The sequence below is a fragment of the Alosa alosa genome, chromosome 14 (assembly GCF_017589495.1).
Source record: "Alosa alosa isolate M-15738 ecotype Scorff River chromosome 14, AALO_Geno_1.1, whole genome shotgun sequence".
Taxonomy (NCBI): domain Eukaryota; kingdom Metazoa; phylum Chordata; class Actinopteri; order Clupeiformes; family Clupeidae; genus Alosa; species Alosa alosa.
The window spans coordinates 9,905,168-9,927,472 of record NC_063202.1 but is presented as its reverse complement, the minus strand read 5'-3'; the positions used below and the strand labels follow the sequence as shown (position 1 = coordinate 9,927,472).

General features: G+C 40.1%; 3 protein-coding genes across 3 annotated transcripts; all 3 read left to right on the top strand.

Moving 5' to 3' along the window:
* The first annotated feature begins 1,258 nt into the window (after window positions 1-1,258).
* LOC125307335 (guanylyl cyclase-activating protein 2-like) lies at window positions 1,259-3,315 on the top strand. Its single transcript, XM_048263256.1, has 4 exons — window positions 1,259-1,459; window positions 1,571-1,720; window positions 2,365-2,473; window positions 2,652-3,315. Exons 1-4 carry the CDS (start codon window positions 1,259-1,261, stop codon window positions 2,816-2,818), a joined length of 627 nt encoding a protein of 208 aa, XP_048119213.1. The 3' UTR covers window positions 2,819-3,315.
* Window positions 3,316-5,597: 2,282 nt separating this feature from the next.
* LOC125307349 (retinal cone rhodopsin-sensitive cGMP 3',5'-cyclic phosphodiesterase subunit gamma-like) lies at window positions 5,598-8,481 on the top strand. The gene is made up of 4 exons (XM_048263273.1): window positions 5,598-5,740; window positions 6,964-7,078; window positions 7,189-7,226; window positions 7,527-8,481. The coding sequence occupies exons 2-4, from the start codon at window positions 6,966-6,968 to the stop codon at window positions 7,601-7,603; spliced, it is 228 nt and encodes a 75-aa protein (XP_048119230.1). The 5' UTR covers window positions 5,598-5,740; window positions 6,964-6,965; the 3' UTR covers window positions 7,604-8,481.
* A 10,563-nt stretch (window positions 8,482-19,044) lies between these two features.
* LOC125307317 (guanylyl cyclase-activating protein 2-like) lies at window positions 19,045-21,704 on the top strand. Its single transcript, XM_048263230.1, has 4 exons — window positions 19,045-19,313; window positions 19,462-19,611; window positions 20,415-20,511; window positions 21,087-21,704. Exons 1-4 carry the CDS (start codon window positions 19,116-19,118, stop codon window positions 21,206-21,208), a joined length of 567 nt encoding a protein of 188 aa, XP_048119187.1. The 5' UTR covers window positions 19,045-19,115; the 3' UTR covers window positions 21,209-21,704.
* The last annotated feature ends 601 nt before the right edge of the window (window positions 21,705-22,305 follow it).

Here is a 22,305-nt window from a genome sequence, read left to right as displayed (position 1 = left end):
ATAGTATGTTAATGTTTTCTGTATTAATAAAGAAATAGGGGGTGATAAGGGGCAATCAGACAGAGAGAGGTTTAGGTGAGATGAGGTTAGTCTTTCATCAGGCACTGTGCAGCCTGGTCTGACCCAGAGTGTTAGTTAATTAACCTTAAGTAGGGGAGGACTGTAAGTAGTACTCACAGTGCTTTGCCAGCACTAATGAAGGGGAGACATGCTCAGGTTATTTAAGGACAGACTGGCTTAGGACAACCACACAAACTTAAATATTCAATGATACAATGGTACAATTAATACATTTCTGTTGCATTGTAACTAGCGATGAATGACTTCATGCTTATCTTAAAAATAGAAACTATATTAATGGGGGGGGGGGGGCAGGGCAGTCAAGTGTGAAAGTGGTGGTCCGCAAGCTTTTCCATGTGGTCGTGGTAAAATATAATATAGATTAATTGTTTGCAATATTAAACCTTGTATGTAAATCCAAACAATTCTGCAACACACTGCCTGTAAGATACGCCACTTTAAATCATATGAATCCTCTGACACAACCTATCAAAATACCACACGTATTCGGAACTCATGATATTTGTTTCTGCAGTTGAAAGGGTCTATATAGTATGAATGTATACATGTATACGTTTTGAATGTCGTGTGTCATTTTGCTGGAGATTTGAGGTATTCTGCATTTTGTGTGAGCAATTGTGGGTTTTGTGTGCAGAGTTTTGAAAATGTGTGGAAACAGTTATTGTAATATGGGACATGCACTGCAGAGCAAAATTAAGTAGCCTACTTATTCACTTGTCATAAATGCAGAGCAGGCCTAAATGTTTGCAAAAACAAACTCGCCGCATTAACGTTGAGGGGATTAGGGTAGCCTAATGTACTGTATGCCAATCTGAACAATTCTGTAAACTTAACCTCAAACTTCAACAACTATGTTGTTTGGTCTCACCTCTAGCTTTAAAGGAAGAGCAACGCTTTGCCTGTTGTCATGCAAATCATGAATGAGAAGTCAGGTCTATCTGTGGATTATACGGAGTCGGACGTAAAGCCTAGATGTACCGCCTTCCTATATGCCCAACTCTAATCGCGGAGGGGAGGGGAGGGGAAGTGTGGGAAAATCCTACTGCACTCTTGACAGAACTTTATGGGCTACACATTCTGAACATGAAGACGGCTAGTTTAATCACCCGAATGTCTGATTGATGTGCTACAATATTGGCTTTCACATTCATAAACGAAGTTTTTTTTCTTCTTTATCATGGGCCAGTCTGAATCCCAAAGTGAAGATGAAGAGGTGGATGTCTCAGCCATACAAACTCTCTACAAAAGCTTTATTATGGAATGTCCCAGTGGCTCTTTGTATTTGCACGAATTCAAGAAAATATTTGGAATAAAAAATGACGACACTCCAGAATCTTTATACATGGATAATTTGTTTCGGTCATTCGACATGAACGGAGTAAGTGAAGCCTATCATTTTCAGTTGATTTGAGTAATACTGATCATTCACGCTTACTTAGATATCTAATGGCACATGTTCGATAATTTCACAATTATTGTGTTGCTGTAGGACGAGACAATGGACTTCATTGAATATGTAGCTGCCCTACATCTTGTTCTACGTGGAAAACTAGAGGATAAACTCCGATGGTCATTTAAAGTGTTTGACAGTGACGAAAACGGACGTCTAGACAGACAGGAGTTAAAGCAGATCATAAAGGTAAGCTTTACACGAAGCTGAAGTTAGGATAAGATTCAGAATGCGGTGGAGTTAAGTTTCGATTCCACCCTAGAATCCATATGTGGTGGAATTTCTCATGCCAAATGAGTTTTGATAGGGACCAATTGTTCTGGTGACTCCATTGCCGAATCTTTTGATAAATGAGGAAATTATGTCTTTTATTAAATAAATCAGTCTTTCATATGACACCCCCCATGGGCGTGTTTTATCTATTTCAAATTCCACAGGCTATATTGCTTATTGAAGCATTTCAGCACTAACATTTGTCCCTATCTATCGTTCAAAAACTCATTTGGCGTGAGAAATTCCTCCACATACTGTATGGATAGGGTCTCCCCTCTTTCACCAGAAAAAAATAGAGAGGTCTGTGAAGAGTGCCAGTCGGCTACTGCTTGGCTGACGACGACCTGACGGTAAAAAAAAATGCAATATTTAAGGTGGAATCGAAACTTAACTCCACCGCATTCTGAATTGTATCCTAACTTCAGCCTTGAAGAATGTATCCCCTCTATTTAGCTTCAGCATTTCCTTCATCATTGTGTGTGTGTGTGTGTCTCTCTCTCTCTCTCTCTCTGTGTGTGTGTGTGTGTGTGTGTGTGTGTGAAATTGTTGTGTATCAATAGATTATTAATAGGATGAAGCAGGGGAAAATGGTCGATGAATCAGGCAATCACCTCACTGTCGAACAAATATGTGACCGACTGTTTAATGCCATAGACAAAAACGGTGACGGTGAGTATACCAAAGCATGTTTAGTTTTGCACAACACATATGGATGGAAAATCTACTTTCACTTTTAATTAATTACATTGCATCGTGTTGAATGTAACATAATTATACTGGCTAAACCCTGACATGGCGCGGCAGCTATTTTGTAGGCTAGGCTACAATAATCGTGTTTTTTTTTTAGACCATATTTCCCTTGAGGAGTTTCTGGAGGGAGCCCAAAGTGACCCATGGGTGCGAAATTGCCTTAGGTTGGATGTGAACCCCTGTGCTTGGGTGAACAAGCATCAGGAACAGATCACAGGATACAAAAAGCCATTGCCTTCGTCTAAAGATACCAAACTACGATGACCAATGGATGTGCTGTGTGTTCCAAGATAAAGGAAATATGACTTTGTGAACAGACAATACATCATTTTATTCCTAAGGGAATAACTCCTAACATTTTACATTTGAAGGCCATGAGCATGCCTTATTAAGGACCTACCCTGTCTTCAAAACCCCACAGAATTTCAGATGAACTGAATGCAATGGACTCATACAATGGACACTCATTCCTAATCATAAAAAACACATCAGTGAACAGGTACTTATGCACTCTTAAAAGGAATGTGTTGTCCCTATCTGGACACACAGAGATGTGTTAAAAAAAACAATGCAAGTTATGTTGTTTTCAATGCAAGTTGTGTAATTTCAACACATATTAGTAAACAACAGAAGTTGTGTTGTTTTCAACACATTTGTTTTAAGAGTGTATGTCTGCTTTGAAAGTATGTATTTTCTATGGATTTCATCAGTGCCACAAGAAAGTTTCATTGGTGCTTGAGATTGTTTGGTTTTATCATATGTGTGTGTTCACTTTAATATACCAATAAAAGCTTAAAACAACAATGTTGTCCATCACTGACCCAAGCTCACAGTTCATTTAAGGCCTTCACTGTGCTAACTCTCTCCTCGTTTGACAGAGCGACATTTTTACCCCCACCTGTAAGTGCTGTAAGAGGATCAGTCATTACCTCAGATGTATGGATGCCAAGGGAATAAGTGCAGCCAAGCACTTATGTTATGTCACAGTTGAAGACGTGCAGTTAGTTAGCAGACACTTTTATCCAAAGCGACATGACTCGCAATGGCGGTAATCGAACCCGGGGTGACCGATTGTCAGTCGGTGATGTTAGCGCTGCTTAAAGGTTGCATCAGCGATTGCAGGCCCAAACATAAATGATCACATTCATCTAATCATTCCTAACAATCTGCTAGCTGCCCGCCCCATAAGCAGGCTGTCAAGAAAACGTGTCTCTGTAGGCAGCCTAGGTTGCACACAAAAACAAATGCTATCAACAAGTGTTGCCAACCACTCAAAGGCAAAACAAAGTGTTCTAACCAATAACTGACAAGATGCACGTTCAGGAGAGTTTCAATTGCACAAGAGGAAGGGGGAGGGAGTAGCGAGCTAGCTCTCTGTTTTATTTGAACATCAACGGAAGTGACGTTACCCCACCATTGTTGATATTTAAAGCATAAAGTATATGATTGCAGAGCTCACATCATAATGTGCACATTTACTGTAGCCTATATAATTACAATTCTCTGTCTTTATAACATACTTTACTCATGGATATGTAAGGGATAATGTATAGAACGCCGGTCATTATTGGGAAAATAAGTCCTGACAGGGCGAACCGGACCCCGACGCGCCAGTGGAGGGGTCTTGTTTCTCCCTGAAGGGACTTATTTTTCCATAATGACCGGCGTTCTATACATTATCCCGCTTATTATATGACTACTCGCCAAAACGAAAAAATAAACTCCACGATATGTCTCTTTACACTTATTTGTTACCGTTTCGTCGTGGCTTTTGCTGAGAAACAAATAGTTCACAACACATGCTTAACTTGAATCAAACATTTTTTAGAACACAGCTGATCAACCATCTGCTTTTACTTTTGAATGAAGTTCCAATGCAAGAAGTGACCGGAATACTTGTGGAGTGATATGATCATCAGCACAAAACCCGTTGCCATTGACAGCGGTAATTACATGAATTTATTTTACCGTAGAACGTTGAGAAATCCCATTCAAGTCAATGGAGCGTTCTACTAGCATTGTGAAGAGCTGTATAATAATATATAACATACCATGGTAGAGTTTATAAAGAGAGTTGATACTTGTATACAATAATACCACTGCCTGAACTTCTCAAGGCTAATTTATATAGTTGTACACACACACATACACACACAAACACACACCCACACACACAGCTATGAATATTTTTTTCTCTGAAAGTGCACTTTCTTGTCAATCTGTCAATATGTAATACGTATGCCATGTGCCATAGGTTTTAGTTCCTGGTTGGGTTTAAGCCCTGGACTGTGTCACGTACTGGTGTCTGGCAGTCTCAATAGACACCTCCTGTTGTGTAACCTGATCTGATAAGGAGCACAGCTAAAAGAAAGAAATCAGCTCTGTACATGAGTGGAGAAGTGACATGACTCATTTTTGCCTTACCTGAGACAACACTAATGTCCTCGCTAAGTTACAGTAAAGCAACACAATATGGCTATTTTACTTCAAAATAATGGCTTCAAACTCATTTTGAATAAACGCAAACTTCTATTAGGCAGAACTGCATCTCTCTCAAAATGCATGCCTAGAAGGCCTAGTATTGCACTTATGTAGCTATGTTGTTCTGACCAGAAGCATGACCCTTTTCATCAATACTATTGTCAATGGGCATGCAGTATATTAAAGAATGATGACACAGATCACTCGCATGTACTGTAAGCTATATATTTTGTTTTTAGAAAACATAAGCATAGTGTAACTAATGTTTTTTTCATTCCAAGATTCCACATTTTCATACATATTCTTCAAATAGGGGACCTGAAGAGGGGTGAACATGTGAAGAATAAATAGGTCAGATCAAGTAGGCTTATGGCTTAACATACATACACAAACATAGGCTGCATCACATATGACCTACGTATGAGTAGTGGCTAAAAGCCCCCTAAGAGTCCAAAGACCACTAAGAACATACTCAAAATAGCACTTGCTCTCTCTCATTGGACCCTCCTCACTGTTATGAAGACGGGATTAGGAAACAAGGGTATATAAAGATGTGTTGAAGAGAGAAGGAAATGAGAGAATAGTGAGATTGTAAGAAGAAAGAGGAGAACCACTTGCTCTTTGTTTTACATCTCTTTTTTCACTCATCCTCTGACAAGAAGGAGCTGTTTGTGTGGCTGTGTGAAGATCAACACTCAGTAAAAGGTAAGAAAGTTGTTCCCTACTTCCCTACTGTAGAGTAGGCTACTTTTTTTGTTAGGGTATTAAACATGTCTGTACCACATTGACTGGCAAAATATGTGTTAAATATAAACTTTTTGATCGGCAATCAGGTATCACAATCTTTTTACCTGAAAACTTGACCTGGAAATGTATGCAAAGATGCAGTTAATAATAATGTTGATTAACCAAGAGACTTACCATCTTAGTACATTTAGCCACATCAGTTTGGGTTCAAAATGTGTTCTTGTTCAGACAGAGTAGACTGTCAATAATGAGACAAATAGAACTAACTTGTAAAAGAAGAACTTAGCTTGTTAAACTGTCAATTGATATTCAAAAACTGTGGACACTGTGCAGAAAGACCATCACAACAAAATGTGTTTATGAGAGAAATTCATCAGGCAAAAAAAAGATAAACATTAATGCAAGCTGTGGCACGGCTACTTCTGCAGTCTGCATGTTTACCGGCAGCCCAGATTAGCTTGGAACGCTATCTTTAGAAACCCACAGCACCCTTTCGGCGGGTGCACGATCTACGATCTGCTGATTAATGAAACAGAGCCTCGGCTAATTGCATCAAGGCAGAGGGCCAGACAAGGGGAATGGTGGGGATGGATAATGGGTGAGAGGTATATCTTGGGCAGCTAACTATAGCATCATAGAGACATGTGAGAGAAAGTGGAATAGAACATTATGCCCAATATTCCAATATGTGGTTTAATGTTCTGCATTTCTCATTAGTGGGTCACTTTGATACTAAAAGTATGATTCTATGTAATGACTGTATGATATCTGTAGTGTCCCTGTGTATATCTGTGTGTGACTGTATTTAGAGATGAGCGGGCATATTATGACTTTGCAGTGTTTCACTGTTCTGCATGGCTGTGTCAGTAGCTATCTGCTCCTGATTGCCAGGTTGCCAATCAGGGTCTGATTCAGTGTAGTCCATGTGAGATGGGATGACCAACGCCATCTCCCGTCAGCCTGGAAGGATACTTAAACCCTAACTATTTCCTTGTCTAGTTAGAGCAGCTGATGGATCTTTAGGTGAAGTCATGCTGTCTCTCCCTTGATGCGCATCAATGTAATTAAACTCTGTTTCTGATTTTTTATACTATTGGTCTAACTGGGTCTCTATTAAATCTATGGTATCAAAATTACCATCACATGTAACACAGCATGCATTATCTTTGCCCCACAAACAGATATGAATGCAGGTGCATCAACCCAGGGAGCAAACAAGGCTGCTCCTCCCAAGTTCAAGCAGAAGGGGGAGGGGAGGACATTCAAGAGCAAGCTCCCCAAGCCTGGCCAGAAGGGGTGAGATTCGATATTCCAACAGAGACACCCTGCTGAATATGTGTATCCCTACCCTGCCATATGTACACACAATGCAATATTGATCAGTCTTTTTGTTTGTTTTTTAACAGATTTGACAATGATGTCCCTGGAATGGAAGGTTTGGGAGGTAGGTTTGCACATGACACTATCGTGACACATAAAATCTAACCCCTAACCCTAACCCTAACTTGTTATGACAAAAACCGAATGTCACTTAATATGAGAAGCGTTATGTCATAAACGTTTATGACTTGTTTATGACACGTTCATGACAGTGTCATGTCACTCTTATGTCAACACTGTCAAGTAAAGTGTAACCGAATATTGATTGTTTTTTCTCGCTCAACGGTCTTGATTTTGAATCTCTCTCTCTCTCTCTCTCTGACTCTTTCCTTACCTTTCTCTCTGTCACCTTTCTCTTCTCCAGACTCAGCCATTGTGTGCCCATGGGAGGCCTTTGGAGACATGGAGTTGAGTGATCTTGCCCAGTTTGGGCTTGTGTAACTGGGATCCCCCAGCCATTGTTCTTGTGGGCTTCTTCCCAGTGGCTTTTTTCCGCTCTTGAGTTTATCCATTCCTTGGGTGCAGACTCAGGCTTGAGATGGGTCTATTCCAGAGCTCTGTGTTGGGAATCAGACCATGTCTGAGAGCTTGCAGAGGGATAAAGATCCTTTTGGACAGCAGCCCCTAAAGGCAAGGGCTATAAGGGTTAGGCTATAACATATGTAGGCTATAATGTAAAAATATGGTCATATCATATAATGTTGACTTATTAAGATGGGGGAAAGAACTGAACATATTACACTGAACTAACTGTTCATTGTTGAAAATCATTCAAAAGTTTGTAGTTGATCCGGATGTCATTGGTCACAAGGACTGTGTATGGGTGTATCCACAATTGGGACCTTGTTACAAGTTGGTCTTTCAGCTGCTAATGCAATCAGCAGCCGTGAGAAAACATGTTAGACAACTGAGGGATGAGATGCCACACATAAAATGTACAGTCAAACAGAATGCACAAACATCAATGGGAATCCACCAAACACTGCAGGGAACCATGTTATTGTCAATCAGCACTCTGCCACGCTAAGTCAGACCCTGCTTATGATTGTGCAGAACAGATATTTGTAGATATGATGCAGGACCTGTTAAGAGAGATTGGCAGCTCAGTCTCCCTCATACCTAGTGCCTACGGTGAACGATGTAATAGCATAGTGCTGCTGCTTCTGATGTGCAAGACAAGACAGGGTATATATTCATAATGTGACAGCATGTATTTATCATTATGTTACAACCTCTGCACAACTACTATTGATGTTAGAAGAACAAAATAATACATCTTCAAATGTTCATTGCTTAATACATGTGTTATAAAAACAGAATCCTTGTCTGCTTTCTGTGTTTTTGCATGCACCTGTCATCAGGGGTATAAAGACATATTTGTTCACCATGCACTTAGGCTGTTCTGAGTCATTGTTTGGATGTTGTAGTATTTGTTGATTTCCATTTATTGCCCATTGATATTGCATTCACATTATTGTTTATTATTGCTATTCTCCTTATTAATGTAGTGTCACCAACATTTAAAATAATATCAACTGACATTGTTATTCATAGCCATAAGTATTCTGCTCATTAGGTAATACAATGCACATATTTATATTTCATTTATACTACTCTAAACCACCTTCTGAAAATCAACTGCATAGTACTGTTTTACTGCATCGTATTTCTTGACCTGTCTCACCACCTGCCTATAGGCTACTTACACCACCTTACTTACAACACTTTGAAGAGCAAAAACAAAGCTCAGCACACCTGTTCTGTGCATCAGCAAAGTTGGAGGGTCAATTTATGAACCATCACTTCTAGCTGAAACATCACTTCTAGTGGGCTACATGTGACGTGTAGGCTAGAAGAGTAGTCTTTATTGTCCACTAAAAGAAGTCTTTTTTGTCCACTACTGGGGAAATTCATCGGCAACACTTTATTTTAAAATGTCGCTGTTACAGTGTACCTGCCTAATTAGGTACAGTGGTACAACCTGTATAACAACATGTACTATCAGGTACTGTACTATCATTGTACTTGCATTATGTATTTGTGGGTACCTATATAGGCTATAGTTGTTACATTGTAATACTTGCTTTTACAAAACTTTGCCAATTTACCTAAATTTTCATCAGAGGCAAAGAGTTGACTTGAGACCTGCTGGATGGGGTAAATCTGGTCATGATAGATTTGATATACAAATCATTCTTAGCTTCAGTCAGCGTTGGTGCACAATGGAAATATGATTAAATGCCATGTATCTCCAACATTAATTTTCTCGCGAACTGTTTATCACATCACACTGTTTTATAACACCTAGCCGCTAATATCATGGGGAAGCTCAGGTTCTGCTCCTTCACGTGATATCTGTGTGATTTATATGTGATAAGTACTCCATGAGCAATTCAACAGAGAATAATGGGTGTGAATTTGGACACATTTTGCGTCTGTCAGCCACATAGCCAGGGGTGGCTACAGGGGTGGCCAGAGTTTATGTTAAGGTGGCCGCGGCCACCCCTGGCCACCCCTTGGTGGCGCCCCTGGCAGCAACACCTGCAAACGTCAAACACTTATTACTTACAGCAAAGGTAGACCCACATACATGGTTTCCTGACTGTTGATGCTGTTTATAAACAGTTTGTAAAGTTTAGGCAAGTAGAACGTAACCTTACGAATCTCTGATCAATGTGATTGGTAAGGCTGGACCAATGATTTCAAAGTTAGTGCTCGTTGCGATCCAAGTGTTGTAAACGTTTCCCAATCGAGAGTCACCAGCCTCTATTCACTTAATGAATGAGTTTGGTTTTTTCAGGCGAGGGAACCTCCCCACAGTAGCACAGAAGTGCTTACATTGATTGACGTAGTGAGCCTGCCCCGTTATTTCCTGGTGAAAGCATATTCCGGTCTCTCAAAACTACTCTGATTAACATAATTTTGGTCCCTAATGACAGTTTAGACTCATGATCCCAAAATAGACTAGGTTGTTGATAGACTAAACTATTAATTTAATTTAAGGTTAACCATAATTAGTTTCATACCATGTCATGTACTTATGACAGTCAATGGACAGTTATGTAACAGGTGACAGCCATGACTGTATGATGCTATGACATCTTAGTGGCATATGACATAATGACAGAAACTGTTATGACAACAGACATGTATGTGAGCTGCCAGTGTCAGTTAACATCACAGATGTTGGTCAAATAATGCGTCATGTAGATTACTGACAGAACAGGGAATATAATATTCTATTTAAATTACATAACGATTTTATGACTAGGCCCAAACAAAGTTAATGTTGGTGTAATGAGCAAACACAATTTAGCAAACACAAACAAAATTTCATGTTTTTAGGCATTGGAGCTATAGACCCCTTAGGAGTCAACCTCATGGTTCTTCACATAGAAAATGGATGCAGAAAATCATTGTTTCCCATAGACCTCCATGTAAAATGTGTGACTTTCTCTGTGTAAATATATAACTTCACCATGTTTCTATGAAGTCAGGTCAATGTTGTGTTAGTATGAAGTAGCAGTTCTGGTTCGATCTGGAGTCTTCCTGCCTCCAGCTAGTGCATTCACATCATCATTTTTCTAAACTTAAAAGCGTTCTTCAGCTGGAGCTGAGTTCCAGGTTTATAATGTTACATTCATAAATAAAAACAAATCCTGACAGCATTTCACTTCACTAAAGACCGAAGAGTGGATCATGTAATTTCCTTAGGTTCATTCGGTAAGTCAATAGCAGATGCCATCACATTTAAAATCACAATTAAAATTGCACATATATTCATCTGGTCTGGATCCAAATTATTATGTAGGAGGATTGTGATATGGGAAAATTTTAATTAAACTAAATTAGACAAGCAGTTTTTAAGTTATGTGAGAATGCTCTCACACACACACACACACAATAGGACCCAATAACAATAATCTGCCCCCACATGAGGAGTGAATGTAATAAATATATCAGCATGTCATATGTCACATGTAGCAGAGTCTATTTGGGGGATGTTTACCTCACCATCAAAACAATTGCATAAGTCAGAATCAACATGTCATGTACGTGTTAGACATGGCATGGAATGTATTTCAGGAATGCTTACCTTACCATATAGACACTCAAGTGTGGCCTATATAACCTAAAACAGACACTCCTGCAGACACGTCTACATAATAACAGGTGATCCAACCTCTAAATGGGGCTCAGCTCACTGGGCGAAATACTTGACGAGCTCATTCACTCATAACAAAAATACATATTATAGCGAATGGGTAAGTGGGATCTCATGCATGTCGTGATGCTACAATCCTTAAGACCACCACCCACATGTTTGCTATCTCAAACCAGTTATGCCATGACTCCAGGATTATAAACTCCAGGTATATATAGTGGGAATGCAGGATGAGAGACACAACAAGACATCAGTGACGAAAGGAGAGGAGAATTCCAAATGATACCAAGATACACGCACAGCCTGGTTAGGTGCAGGTAGATTGCAGGAACATACTTGAATAGCAAAAATTAAGATAGTTCTACCGCACACTGTTGACGTTTACTTGATTTTATTCAGAGCGAACAACACATTTCGCATGCAGCGCCTTCAGGTTCGCTCTGGACTTTTGCTTGAACAGCAAAGCAACCTTTGCCAGGTAAGTTTTGAGTTTTCTTCTTTGTGCCTCTTGGCTACTTGCAGTGCAGGACCCAATGTTGTTGGGGTTTTTTTCTGTTAACTAACTTGCACCTTTATTTGAAAGCCTTCTTTTAGGTATGTATGTATGTTTGGACTGTGTGGTAACTAGATGTACCGCAGAGCGGTACTAAATATGACCGCCGCCCAGTCCAGCACATTTTTTCCACAAAAATAAGTCACACTTGTCAAATTGTGTTCCTTCCTACTTTGTTCCTTTTTTGTGTTTGTAATTGAGTGTGTGCAGAGTGTGTGGTTGTTTTGTGTATTTGTGTTTTGTGTGTGTGTGTGTGTTTGTATGTGTGGGTGCATGTGTGTGGGTGCATGTGTGTGAGGGTGTGTGTGTGTGTATGTGTTTGTGTGCGTGTTTGTGTGTGCATGTGTAGTGTGTGTGTGTTTATGTGTCTTTGTGTTTGTGTGTTTTTATGTATGTGTGTGTGTGTGTGTGTGTGTGTGCATGTGTGTGTGTCTATGTATGTGTACATAAAGGAAATCAGGGAAGAGTGCCACCTACTGGCCAGCCACCAACACCACTTCCAGCAGGAACCTACTCTTCCAAGGAGATTTCTTATCCAAGTACTAACTAAGCCTGCTTAGCTTCAGTAATTCAGCAAAGTCAGGGTATCTGCTGGTCTGGCTGCTGGCTAAAAACAAAAAAGCTTAAAGGCATATATGATTCTAACTGTCTCACTGAATTGCATTATGCACACTCAATTCTCTCTGATATCTGACATGTGTGCTTGTGTGTGTTGTTACTGTGTGTGTGCCGCATTACATATGTCTACTGTGTGTGTGTATGTGTCATATGTATGATTACTGTGAATGTATGTGTGTGCGTGTGTATCTGTTTGTGCACATGGTGCATATGGAATGGGTTAACATGACCCATGGAGGCAAACATACGCAAAAAATGGGCCCTACGGTTCTCAAGATATTCAAAGAAAACTCTGTTAGTGGACAGTCACTAAATGTACACATAAATTAATTTATTGTATGGCCCCCCATGAACGAAAGTCTCATTCAGAGGGTGTCATAATGATCCTACACTTTCAATTTTGTGCAGTTTGGACCATGTCAGCCAGAGATATTGTGATTACACCTCATTTTTTCAACTAGGTGGCGCTATACAATAGATGAAATGAGTGGTTATGGGATGGGTTGACATGACCCCTTAAGACCAACATACAAAAAAAAGGTGGTCCTCTAGGCCCTCTGCGGTTCCCGAAGATATTCACAGAAAACTGTGTCCGACCACCTACAGGCCAGTTGATTGCCTGACCAGCATAGATAATTTATTTTTGCATGACCCCCCATGGAGCAGAAATTCTAAAAGCTTGGCATGCATTCAGAGGGGTGTCATAATGATCCTACTTCAATTTAAGTGCGGTTTTTAGCTTCAGTAATTCAGCAAAGTCAGGGTATCTGCTGGTCTGGCTGCTGGCTAAAAACAAAAGGCGAAAGGCATATATGATTCTAACTGTCTCACTGAATTGCATTATGCACACTCAATTCTCTCTGATATCTGACATGTGCTTGTGTGTGTGCCTGTGTGTGTGCACGTACATATGTCTACTGTGTGTGTGTATGTGTCATATGTATGATTACTGTGAATGTATGTGTGTGCGTGTGTATCTGTTTGTGCACATGGTGCATATGGAATGGGTTAACATGACCCATGGAGGCAAACATACGCAAAAAATGGGCCCTACGGTTCTCAAGATATTCAAAGAAAACTCTGTTAGTGGACAGTCACTAAATGTACACATAAATTAATTTATTGTATGGCCCCCCATGAACGAAAGTCTCATTCAGAGGGTGTCATAATGATCCTACACTTTCAATTTTGTGCAGTTTGGACCATGTCAGCCAGAGATATTGTGATTACACCTCATTTTTTCAACTAGGTGGCGCTATACAATAGATGAAATGAGTGGTTATGGGATGGGTTGACATGACCCCTTAAGACCAACATACAAAAAAAAGGTGGTCCTCCTAGGCCCTACGGTTCCCGAGATATTCACAGAAAACTGTGTCCGGCCACCTACAGGCCAGTTGGTGCACAGTAGCATAAATTAATTTATTTTATGACCCCCCATGAACGAAATTCCACAAAACTTGGCATGCATTCAGAGGGTGTCATAATGATCCTACACTTCCAATTTCGTGCAGTTTTGACCATGGCAGGTCACAGATACCTGCCATTACAACAACTCATTTTTACTTTTTCATTTTTAACTAGGTGGCGCTATACATAAAATAAGTGGTCATGGAATGGGTTGACATGGCCCCTTAAGATCAACATGCAAAAATAGGTGGTCCTCCTAAACCCTACGGTTCTCAAGATATTCACAGAAAACTGTGTCCGTCCTACACTTCTTTTCGGGGGGTCCAGTCCAGCAGGGGGTGGGCTACAGATCAAAACAAGAAACAATGGTTCCATGCTATCCTTGTGGGGCTACATGCCCACCAAGTTTCGTGAACCCCGGTCTTTCAGTGTCCCGGGAATCCTTGACGGAAAATTGGCTGAAATCTGACTAAACCTATATGACCGCCGCTTCGCTGCGCGGCGGTCATAATAACCTAAGCCACTTGACCGGAGGTTTTAATTCTACAACAGACTTCTACTTGATTAAAACTGTGAGGCGCGCCTCCCCTGGGGGGCGCCAAATAATTTGAGGGGAGGCGCGGAAGGTTGATTAAAAAAAAGAAGGAAAAACATTTATTTCATGTTAGAACTATCTATGTTTTTTTCAATGATTATGTAATTGTCAACATTATAAAATCGAAATAAATCATAGAAGAGATGTATACTAAATCTTTGGGATAGTGGAAAGTATTATTGATCCCTATCCTGAGTGAGAATGTATTGTGCCAAACTTCATAACGTAATTTAGGAACAGTGCCGCCAGCCGAGCTAGCTGCAAGTTACCAGTGAACGCAAGTTTTGGTACATAGCTAATTTAGATACACTTATGATGTGGGTGCTTGCGTTTTTTTAGGAATCCGACAGCTTGGTTTGTATAGAAATGAATAAGTGACACATAAACGTAAGAGGTTGGACATAGGCTACATGACTTAAAATGTGACGTTCCGATAGCTAACAGATTTGTCACATTTTATCGCTGCACGAGCCTAATATGGGCAACAAAGCCAAACGTCGAAAATATGATGAAAACTCATTGCATTGCATAGCATAGTATAGCACCGATTTAAGTGGCGTAACTGAAGTGAATATCATTCATTTTCAAATAATTGTGGAGGTGAGGTGTCACTGTTTTCAGAGGGGAGGCACACATTGATGGAGTTTGGGAAACCATGCTGTAAACAATTCAAAGCAGCCACTCAAACGAACGTCATGGCTACTATTTCGCGAAAATAAAATAACAAGTAGCCTACAAACAAGTGTCTCCGACTGACTTACACTGATACTAGAAACTAAGGTTATTAAACTGTTATTAACTTTTATTCACTTATCCTCATTGGAGCGTTGACTAGCGTGGACTCCTCCAGGTAACCGCCATCTTCTCTCCAAACACCATCATCTCTCTCTGTTAATCTCCTCTCTCTCCGCACTCCCTATTAAACGGCGCACCACTCTCAAAAGGCACTGATTGGCTGGCCATAAGGCCCAGTCCGGCAATGTCTATAGCTATTAGAGGTGATAGTAGAGAGGTTTCACACCAGTGTAAGCATAGTTCATTTAAAAATCTTAAAAGTTAAAAGGTGTACCGCTCTCCCTACACTAATAACCCCAGGTTTATATATATATATAGGCGTTTGGGGACATGGAGCTGAGTGACCTGGCCCAGTTTGGACTCGTATAGAGAGAAACATCTGCATCTCTGGAGGGCTGTCAATCATAACGTTTTCCACCTGACACGTGTCAACATCCCCACCTGGATATCAAAAGCATATCTCCAGAGCTCACATATCCGCAGCAGAAAACATTTCATCCATGTAATCATCAGAGTTTGGCATAGCAATGCAGCCCCAATTTGTGTAAAATTGTCAAACATTGTGCCAATTTGTGGGTTACTGCTATGTAGCAAGCCTTGGATAATGCCTCACATTAATGTATGTGCAATGCCAATATTTGCATGTTTGCATAAAGACGAGACTTTGCATGAGATAGAGAATGAGAAAATCAGAATGCATGTATGATACTTGGAACTTTTTAAGAATCAATTGTAACAAAGGTATATTTTTTTTTCTTCAAAGCTATTTTTTAACAAATGAAATAAGCAAAATAAAAAATTACATAGGAATCTGCTTGTGTCTGCTTCATAAAGTCATTGTCAAAATGTTATCCATGTCCATGGCATGTTAAAAGTAAAATTAAAATGAAAATGAATCACAAGACATAAAAGGCAATATTACAGAATAGTGGTGTGGTGTCTTTTGTTAGACTCTGTGCATCCTGAAGTATGTTTCATTTTGCCCAAAACTATTATTGCACTGGCACCAGCTCAAACATAGCCATTCATTGTAAACAATGTGCATTTTAGAACATTTGTCTGAGTTCTCTTGAGTGATCGTTGGACAATGAGCTGTTGTAATCTTGATTGGTACCATAATGGTGCATATACTCAGACAAATGACTGAGCCTCAGCCACTACGGCTTTTCATCAGTTTAACAGCACGGTTTTTTCATATACTGCCATCTACTGGTATAAAAAAATGCAATTAAGAATAGAGATTCAGCTGCCTGTGCCAGCACTCTTGACAGCTATACTTTATATTCTGGTGCGAAGGAATGTTCATCAACATGAACTTTTTAAAAAGTAAAATGCTCCCACGGTGTGGGCATCTGAAGTGTTCATTTAATGATTGGGTTGACCCATTCAATTCAGTGGAACTCTGTCTGCTGCAGCATTCTGATGAGCTGTGTATTAAATGACCATCCATTAATGCTAAGAAGTCACAGTCTACTCTTTTCTCTTCAGTGATTCCTCGTTGGTGGAATTAGTCACCTAGTGTTCTACATTCTTGTGATAGTTTGGGGACTTTCAAGAAATGTGTAATGACTTCTTTTTTCACCTTGCACTTAATTCATTCTCTTACACAGTATGTTTTTTGTTATGAAAAATCATTATTTCCATTGTTGACATTTCATCTTGTTAATAGTGTTATTGTTATTACTATTACTATTATGTACCGTTAAGAAGGGCACTTACCTCTGAGTTGCTCTGAGGACAATGGACCTGGTAATATCATTGAGATATGTCAGTCGCTTGTCTGCCAAATTAATAAATGTGGTAACACTTTATTTTAAAGGACAAGTTCGGTATTTTACACTCAAAGCCCTGTTTTCAGATTGTTTCTGGTGAAATAGAATGATTGAGATTGAAATTTGGACATATGCTGCTGGTCTGAGAGTTTTCGGTTTCTCCACAATGGCTGCATAGGTGCACTAGAACAATCCTTCCTAAACTTTAATTTACAAAGATGTGAAACTCACCGAGTGGTCAGGGGTGTTCACTGCAAAAGATTTTTCTGTGCCACTATTAATGTCTGTATTAGTGACTTGTAAGGCATGTGTTAGGCAACACATGCCTTACACAAGGCCTAATTCTTCATGAACAAGAAATTTGTGAATACACGCCTAACAAATGATTAATGTTGTCTAACACATGCCTTACAAGTCACTAATACAGGCATTAATTAGGTATGTACTAGTGGCTAATATGTGAACCTTAAAATAAAGTGTTACCATAAATGTAAATGTTTTTCTCAAATATCTTGGCTTGTCAAATACTTTTAACTGAAACTTATGGAGGGACCTGTGGCTTACAGTAACTACTACCTCGGCCACCCCTCTAGCTCCGCCCCTGCAGGTCACATCTGAGTGCTCGTTTCCCAAACCACTTTTGCTGATGGTCTTCGCTTGATGGTCTTTTGGGCCCCCCTTATCGACTTCAAGGCAGCGCTGCCACCGTCGCCTTCAAGGCACCTAATCCTAATCCTAACCCTCACCCAACCCTAGCGCCTTCCAGGCAACACTGCCTTGAAGTTGACGGTGGGGGCCCAAAAGACTATATACTGTAACACGGACTTCTGCTGACAAAAAATTAGGCTACATTTCATGTGGACATCATGCCGTTTACCTGAGAGCCTAAACGTAAATCTAACTGAGAAATAGGTCATTATTAATACAAGATGCTGCGATCTATCCAAAACATCTACCAAGCCCCCTCTGGGTTTGTATATCACTTGAGATTACTAGCAATGTTCAAATAGAGCATGCAGGTTATCCTATTTCACATCATTCTGTTTACCTGTGAATTATGCCAGTCAGCAGCACTCTCGCGTACTATTTTACAGCAACACAAGATTCCTCTAAAGGACACAAGATTCCTCTAACTTCAGCCTTGTCACTCTTTGCCTGCATCTTTTCTTTTTCATTTTTAAATTTGTGATATTCATACTCAAGTCTTGCTTTAGTCAATTAGCAAACTACCAAAAATCTGACTCTCTCTCGCTCGCTCAAAAATGCAGTATTGTAGGCTACTTTTTAAATATTTAACATAGTAAGGGAGATCAGCTGCAATTGTAACAAAGGGACATTTACATTCTTTGAAAGAGACCTGAGTTTGTCACGAACCACAGTTATAGGCGTCCGTCCACATATTTTTTTTTGTTTAGCTTGAAATAGGCGTTGTCTGTCTACTTTTGAAATCACATTTGGGGCTGAAGCCCTAGCTGTCAAATGCATGTTTGTGGTCCTATCTTAAATGTTAGCAGTCTGTAGCTGTAAGTTATAAGATGTAAATGATTCCATTTCTGTCTCTGACTGCGGGAAAATGTAGCATTTGGGTGTCTGATTGAAGATGCCCCTGCACTTTGAAACTCGTTCCGGAGCGCCTGAGTTTGAACAAAACTTTGTGTCACTGTAGTGAGTTCATAGGGTGAAACCTGCCGGACAAAAATCAGTACTCGGTCAAAGTGCTGAATATCTCAAATATCACAGCTAATATCTAATTTCAAGCAAAATTACATGTAATATGACATTATACTTCTTTCTTATTTCCCATGGTTATATGCCCCAGTGGGTTATTTAAGGGAACATTACAGAAGGTTAGCTGTAAGGTCAAGTCACAGCAGCTTAACAGACATTTAAAAATAAGTCCCTGCCATCTTTAACACCTTTAATCTACGGTGTCGTTGTAAGCCAGTTGGTCAGAGTGAGTAGATGTTCATAGCCAAGCGTATGGTGACCAGCTCTCTCTGTAGCTCCTTCTTTCTCTCAAAAATTTGACCACATTGCTGGACAAAATGGGACAAGGAGAGAGTGCAGAACATGAGGAGGTAGACCTTGCGCAAATTCAGGACTTGTGCCTGACATTTATCAAGGAATGCCCGAGTGGAGCATTACACTTACACGAGTTCAAACGGATCTTCGGAGTACAGAGCACATCTGAAGAGGAGAACATCTACATCGAGACGATATTTCACTCCTTTGACACAAACAGGGTAAGATGACAATTGTTCAGTATGTGATCATTCCCATATAACTACACTGCTGCTGTTGCTGATGCTGTGGATAATGCTGGCTGGTCTGGAATATGTGTACTTTGCTGAGGAGTAACTTTCTGTTTTTTGGTGTGATTTTTCCTTGCAGGACAACCAATTAGACTTCATGGAATATACTGCAGCGTTGCATCTTGTACTCCGGGGAAAGCTGGAGGACAGACTGAAGTGGTCATTTAAAATTTACGATGGAGATGGAAATGGCCGCCTTGACCGTCAAGAAATCAGACACATCATTAAGGTAAGAGAGTAAAAAATCAATGTTAAATGTTAATTAATATTCACACATTATAGTGCATATGTGGTGGTAATTATTAATGTATCCATGTTATTTAGTTAATCTCATCAAGGCCTGATGTAGATTATTATAATCCACGTGCATTTGAATCTAACAACAGACCATGAAATAGATGAAGGGTTCAGATGCAAGTCCATTTGTGTTGAATTGGTTGGGTTGTGATGATCTGATTTATTTTAATTAAATGAAAACACCCAAATGGCAAAAAAAATGGCCTGGGATTGACAATAAAACAACATGTTTTTTGCACATTTGTAAAGGTGGACTTAACTGTTAGCATCTGAACTGTTCACATCTTTGTTCAAAATATTTTCAATAGATTTAAACAGAGGTTATGAAAAACTTGACTGGAGCTATAGTTATATGGTTAGGTTAAGTTAGGTAAGGATAGGTTAGCTTAGGTTAAGTTCAGTTAAGGTTTGGTCAGGTCAGCTTTGGTCATTGGCCTGTTGATCTGTTACCTAAAGTCGGCTGTGTTAGGACACATGCTAAATGAGTGTGGCCTAATTGTAAGGATTAACGAGGTAAGAGTGGACACCTTAAATAGCTTCGCTGTCCTAACTTACACTCTTCCAGTATCAGTGTAAAAGAATCTGCTATTAGGCTGGTTATGAAAGCTAAGCAAAGCATGCTGTGTATAACCGAATATTCACCAATAATTCATCAACAATCAACAATATTGTCATTAAAGAAAAATACTTCAGTAAAATAATAATAAAACTGTCTCACTTTCCCCCTTTTTGCAGATAATTTACAAAATGAAGACCAAGAACACGGATATTGGCATGACTCCCGCTGAAATGTGTGACAGAATATTTGAACTGGTTGATGAGAATCATGATGGTAAGTGTGGAGTGTTAAGTCTGATTATGTGGGAGTAATCAAGTAATCCAATAAGGATTAGTATAAGTATAGTATATATACTCTTTTGATCCCGTGAGGGATATTTGGTCTCTGCATTTATCCCAATCCGTGAATTAGTGAAACACACTCAGCACACAGTGAGGTGAAGCACACACTAATCCTGGCGCAGTTAGCTGCCTGCTACAACAGCGGCGCTCGGGGAGCAGTGAGGGGTTAGGTGCCTTGTTCAAGGGCACTTCAGTCGCGGCCCACTGGTCGGGGCTCGAACCGGTCCAGAGTCCAGAGTGCTAACCAGTGGGCCACGGCTGCCCCAGGTATCAGGTAACTGGATTAGCCAGGTAGGAGGGGGCAGGTAAAGAAGAGGCATGGAATGTTGCTATTTAGAATTGCCACACCGAATTCTGTCTGTCTTCTCATCTGTGTCCACCCATGCATATGTCTGTCTGTCCTTTTGACCGTAGCCTATATGTGTGTTTGTTTGTCCATTCTCTGGCCATCCCTTTTTCCATCTACCTCTCTCAATCACTTCTTCTTCTCTCTCTCTCTCTCCTTAGGTCAAATATCATTGGCAGAGTTCATGGAAGGGGCACAGAAGGACGAGTGGCTGATGGAGATGTTGAAACTAGACTTTAACGCAGGTGGATGGGTCAATCAGAATCTGATCAAAACACCATGACACAAGGATTCATTTCACTTGTGAGATTTGAATTCAGTCATCCATATAGATGAGTTTCATCTATCAGCAGACAGAAGAGCTCAAGTCCACACACGGGTCTGTTATTTTTTGTGCTGGTCCTTGTATCGAGGGCTTCACAAAACAGTGCCAGGAAATTGAACAAATTGAGACATCTGACTCTCTTACTGTGATGATGGATGTGACAAAAGCTGGAAAGAAGGAAGTTAAAATATAGATAGCATATTACTGGGCATTCAAAGATAAGACAACACCAGCTGGATCTGTAACATGTGCTTCAACAATGATGCAGCTTCAACACTTTGCAGATATTGTGAAATGTATGTTTCATTTGTGCTTACTGGCAAGCTGATGCACAAGATACAGTGTGGCATTATTTAATCAGTTAAATCAAAGTCCTTTTAGGCAAGTCCCTCCACTCAGCGGCCATATCGCAACGCTTTTTGGGTACTCATCGGGCATCCTATTCGGCAGAAATGTGCGTGCGCAAGGCTTCACGACACCAACCGTGCTCCAGCGGCGAGTTCACAACACATGATTGGCACGATGTCTGCACAACACAGCACATAATTGGCTCAATGTAGTCACATCACACCACGATTGGCTCAATGTATACACATGTCGACGTTTTGGCGAGGAAGGGGTGGGATATGTGTAGACAACGGCCATATTGGCGTTACAAACTAACCCCATGCATTTCTATGGAGGATTTTTTGAGTGCTGTGTCTCCTCATTAGAAAGTCTCTGGTTGAACCCTTCCTGTTTTGAGTCAAATTATGAAAGAAAAGATGGGCATAGTTTGGGTCTTATTTACTTATTTGCCCGAAGCTTTTATCCAAAGCCACTTATATGTCAATCAACTAAGGGTAAAGTGCCTTGCTCAAGGGCATAACAGTGACAGTCAGGAATCGCTCCCCAAACTTTTTTTTTGTCTTATTCTGACACTGTGAATTAGTATGTTTGACAGCAGTAAAAATGAAAACCAGTTTAAGTGAAATATAATTTTCTTGGATTCATTTTCTTTCACTGTGCAACCTTATCCATATTTGAAATCTACCCATTTTTTTTGTTTTTGCAGG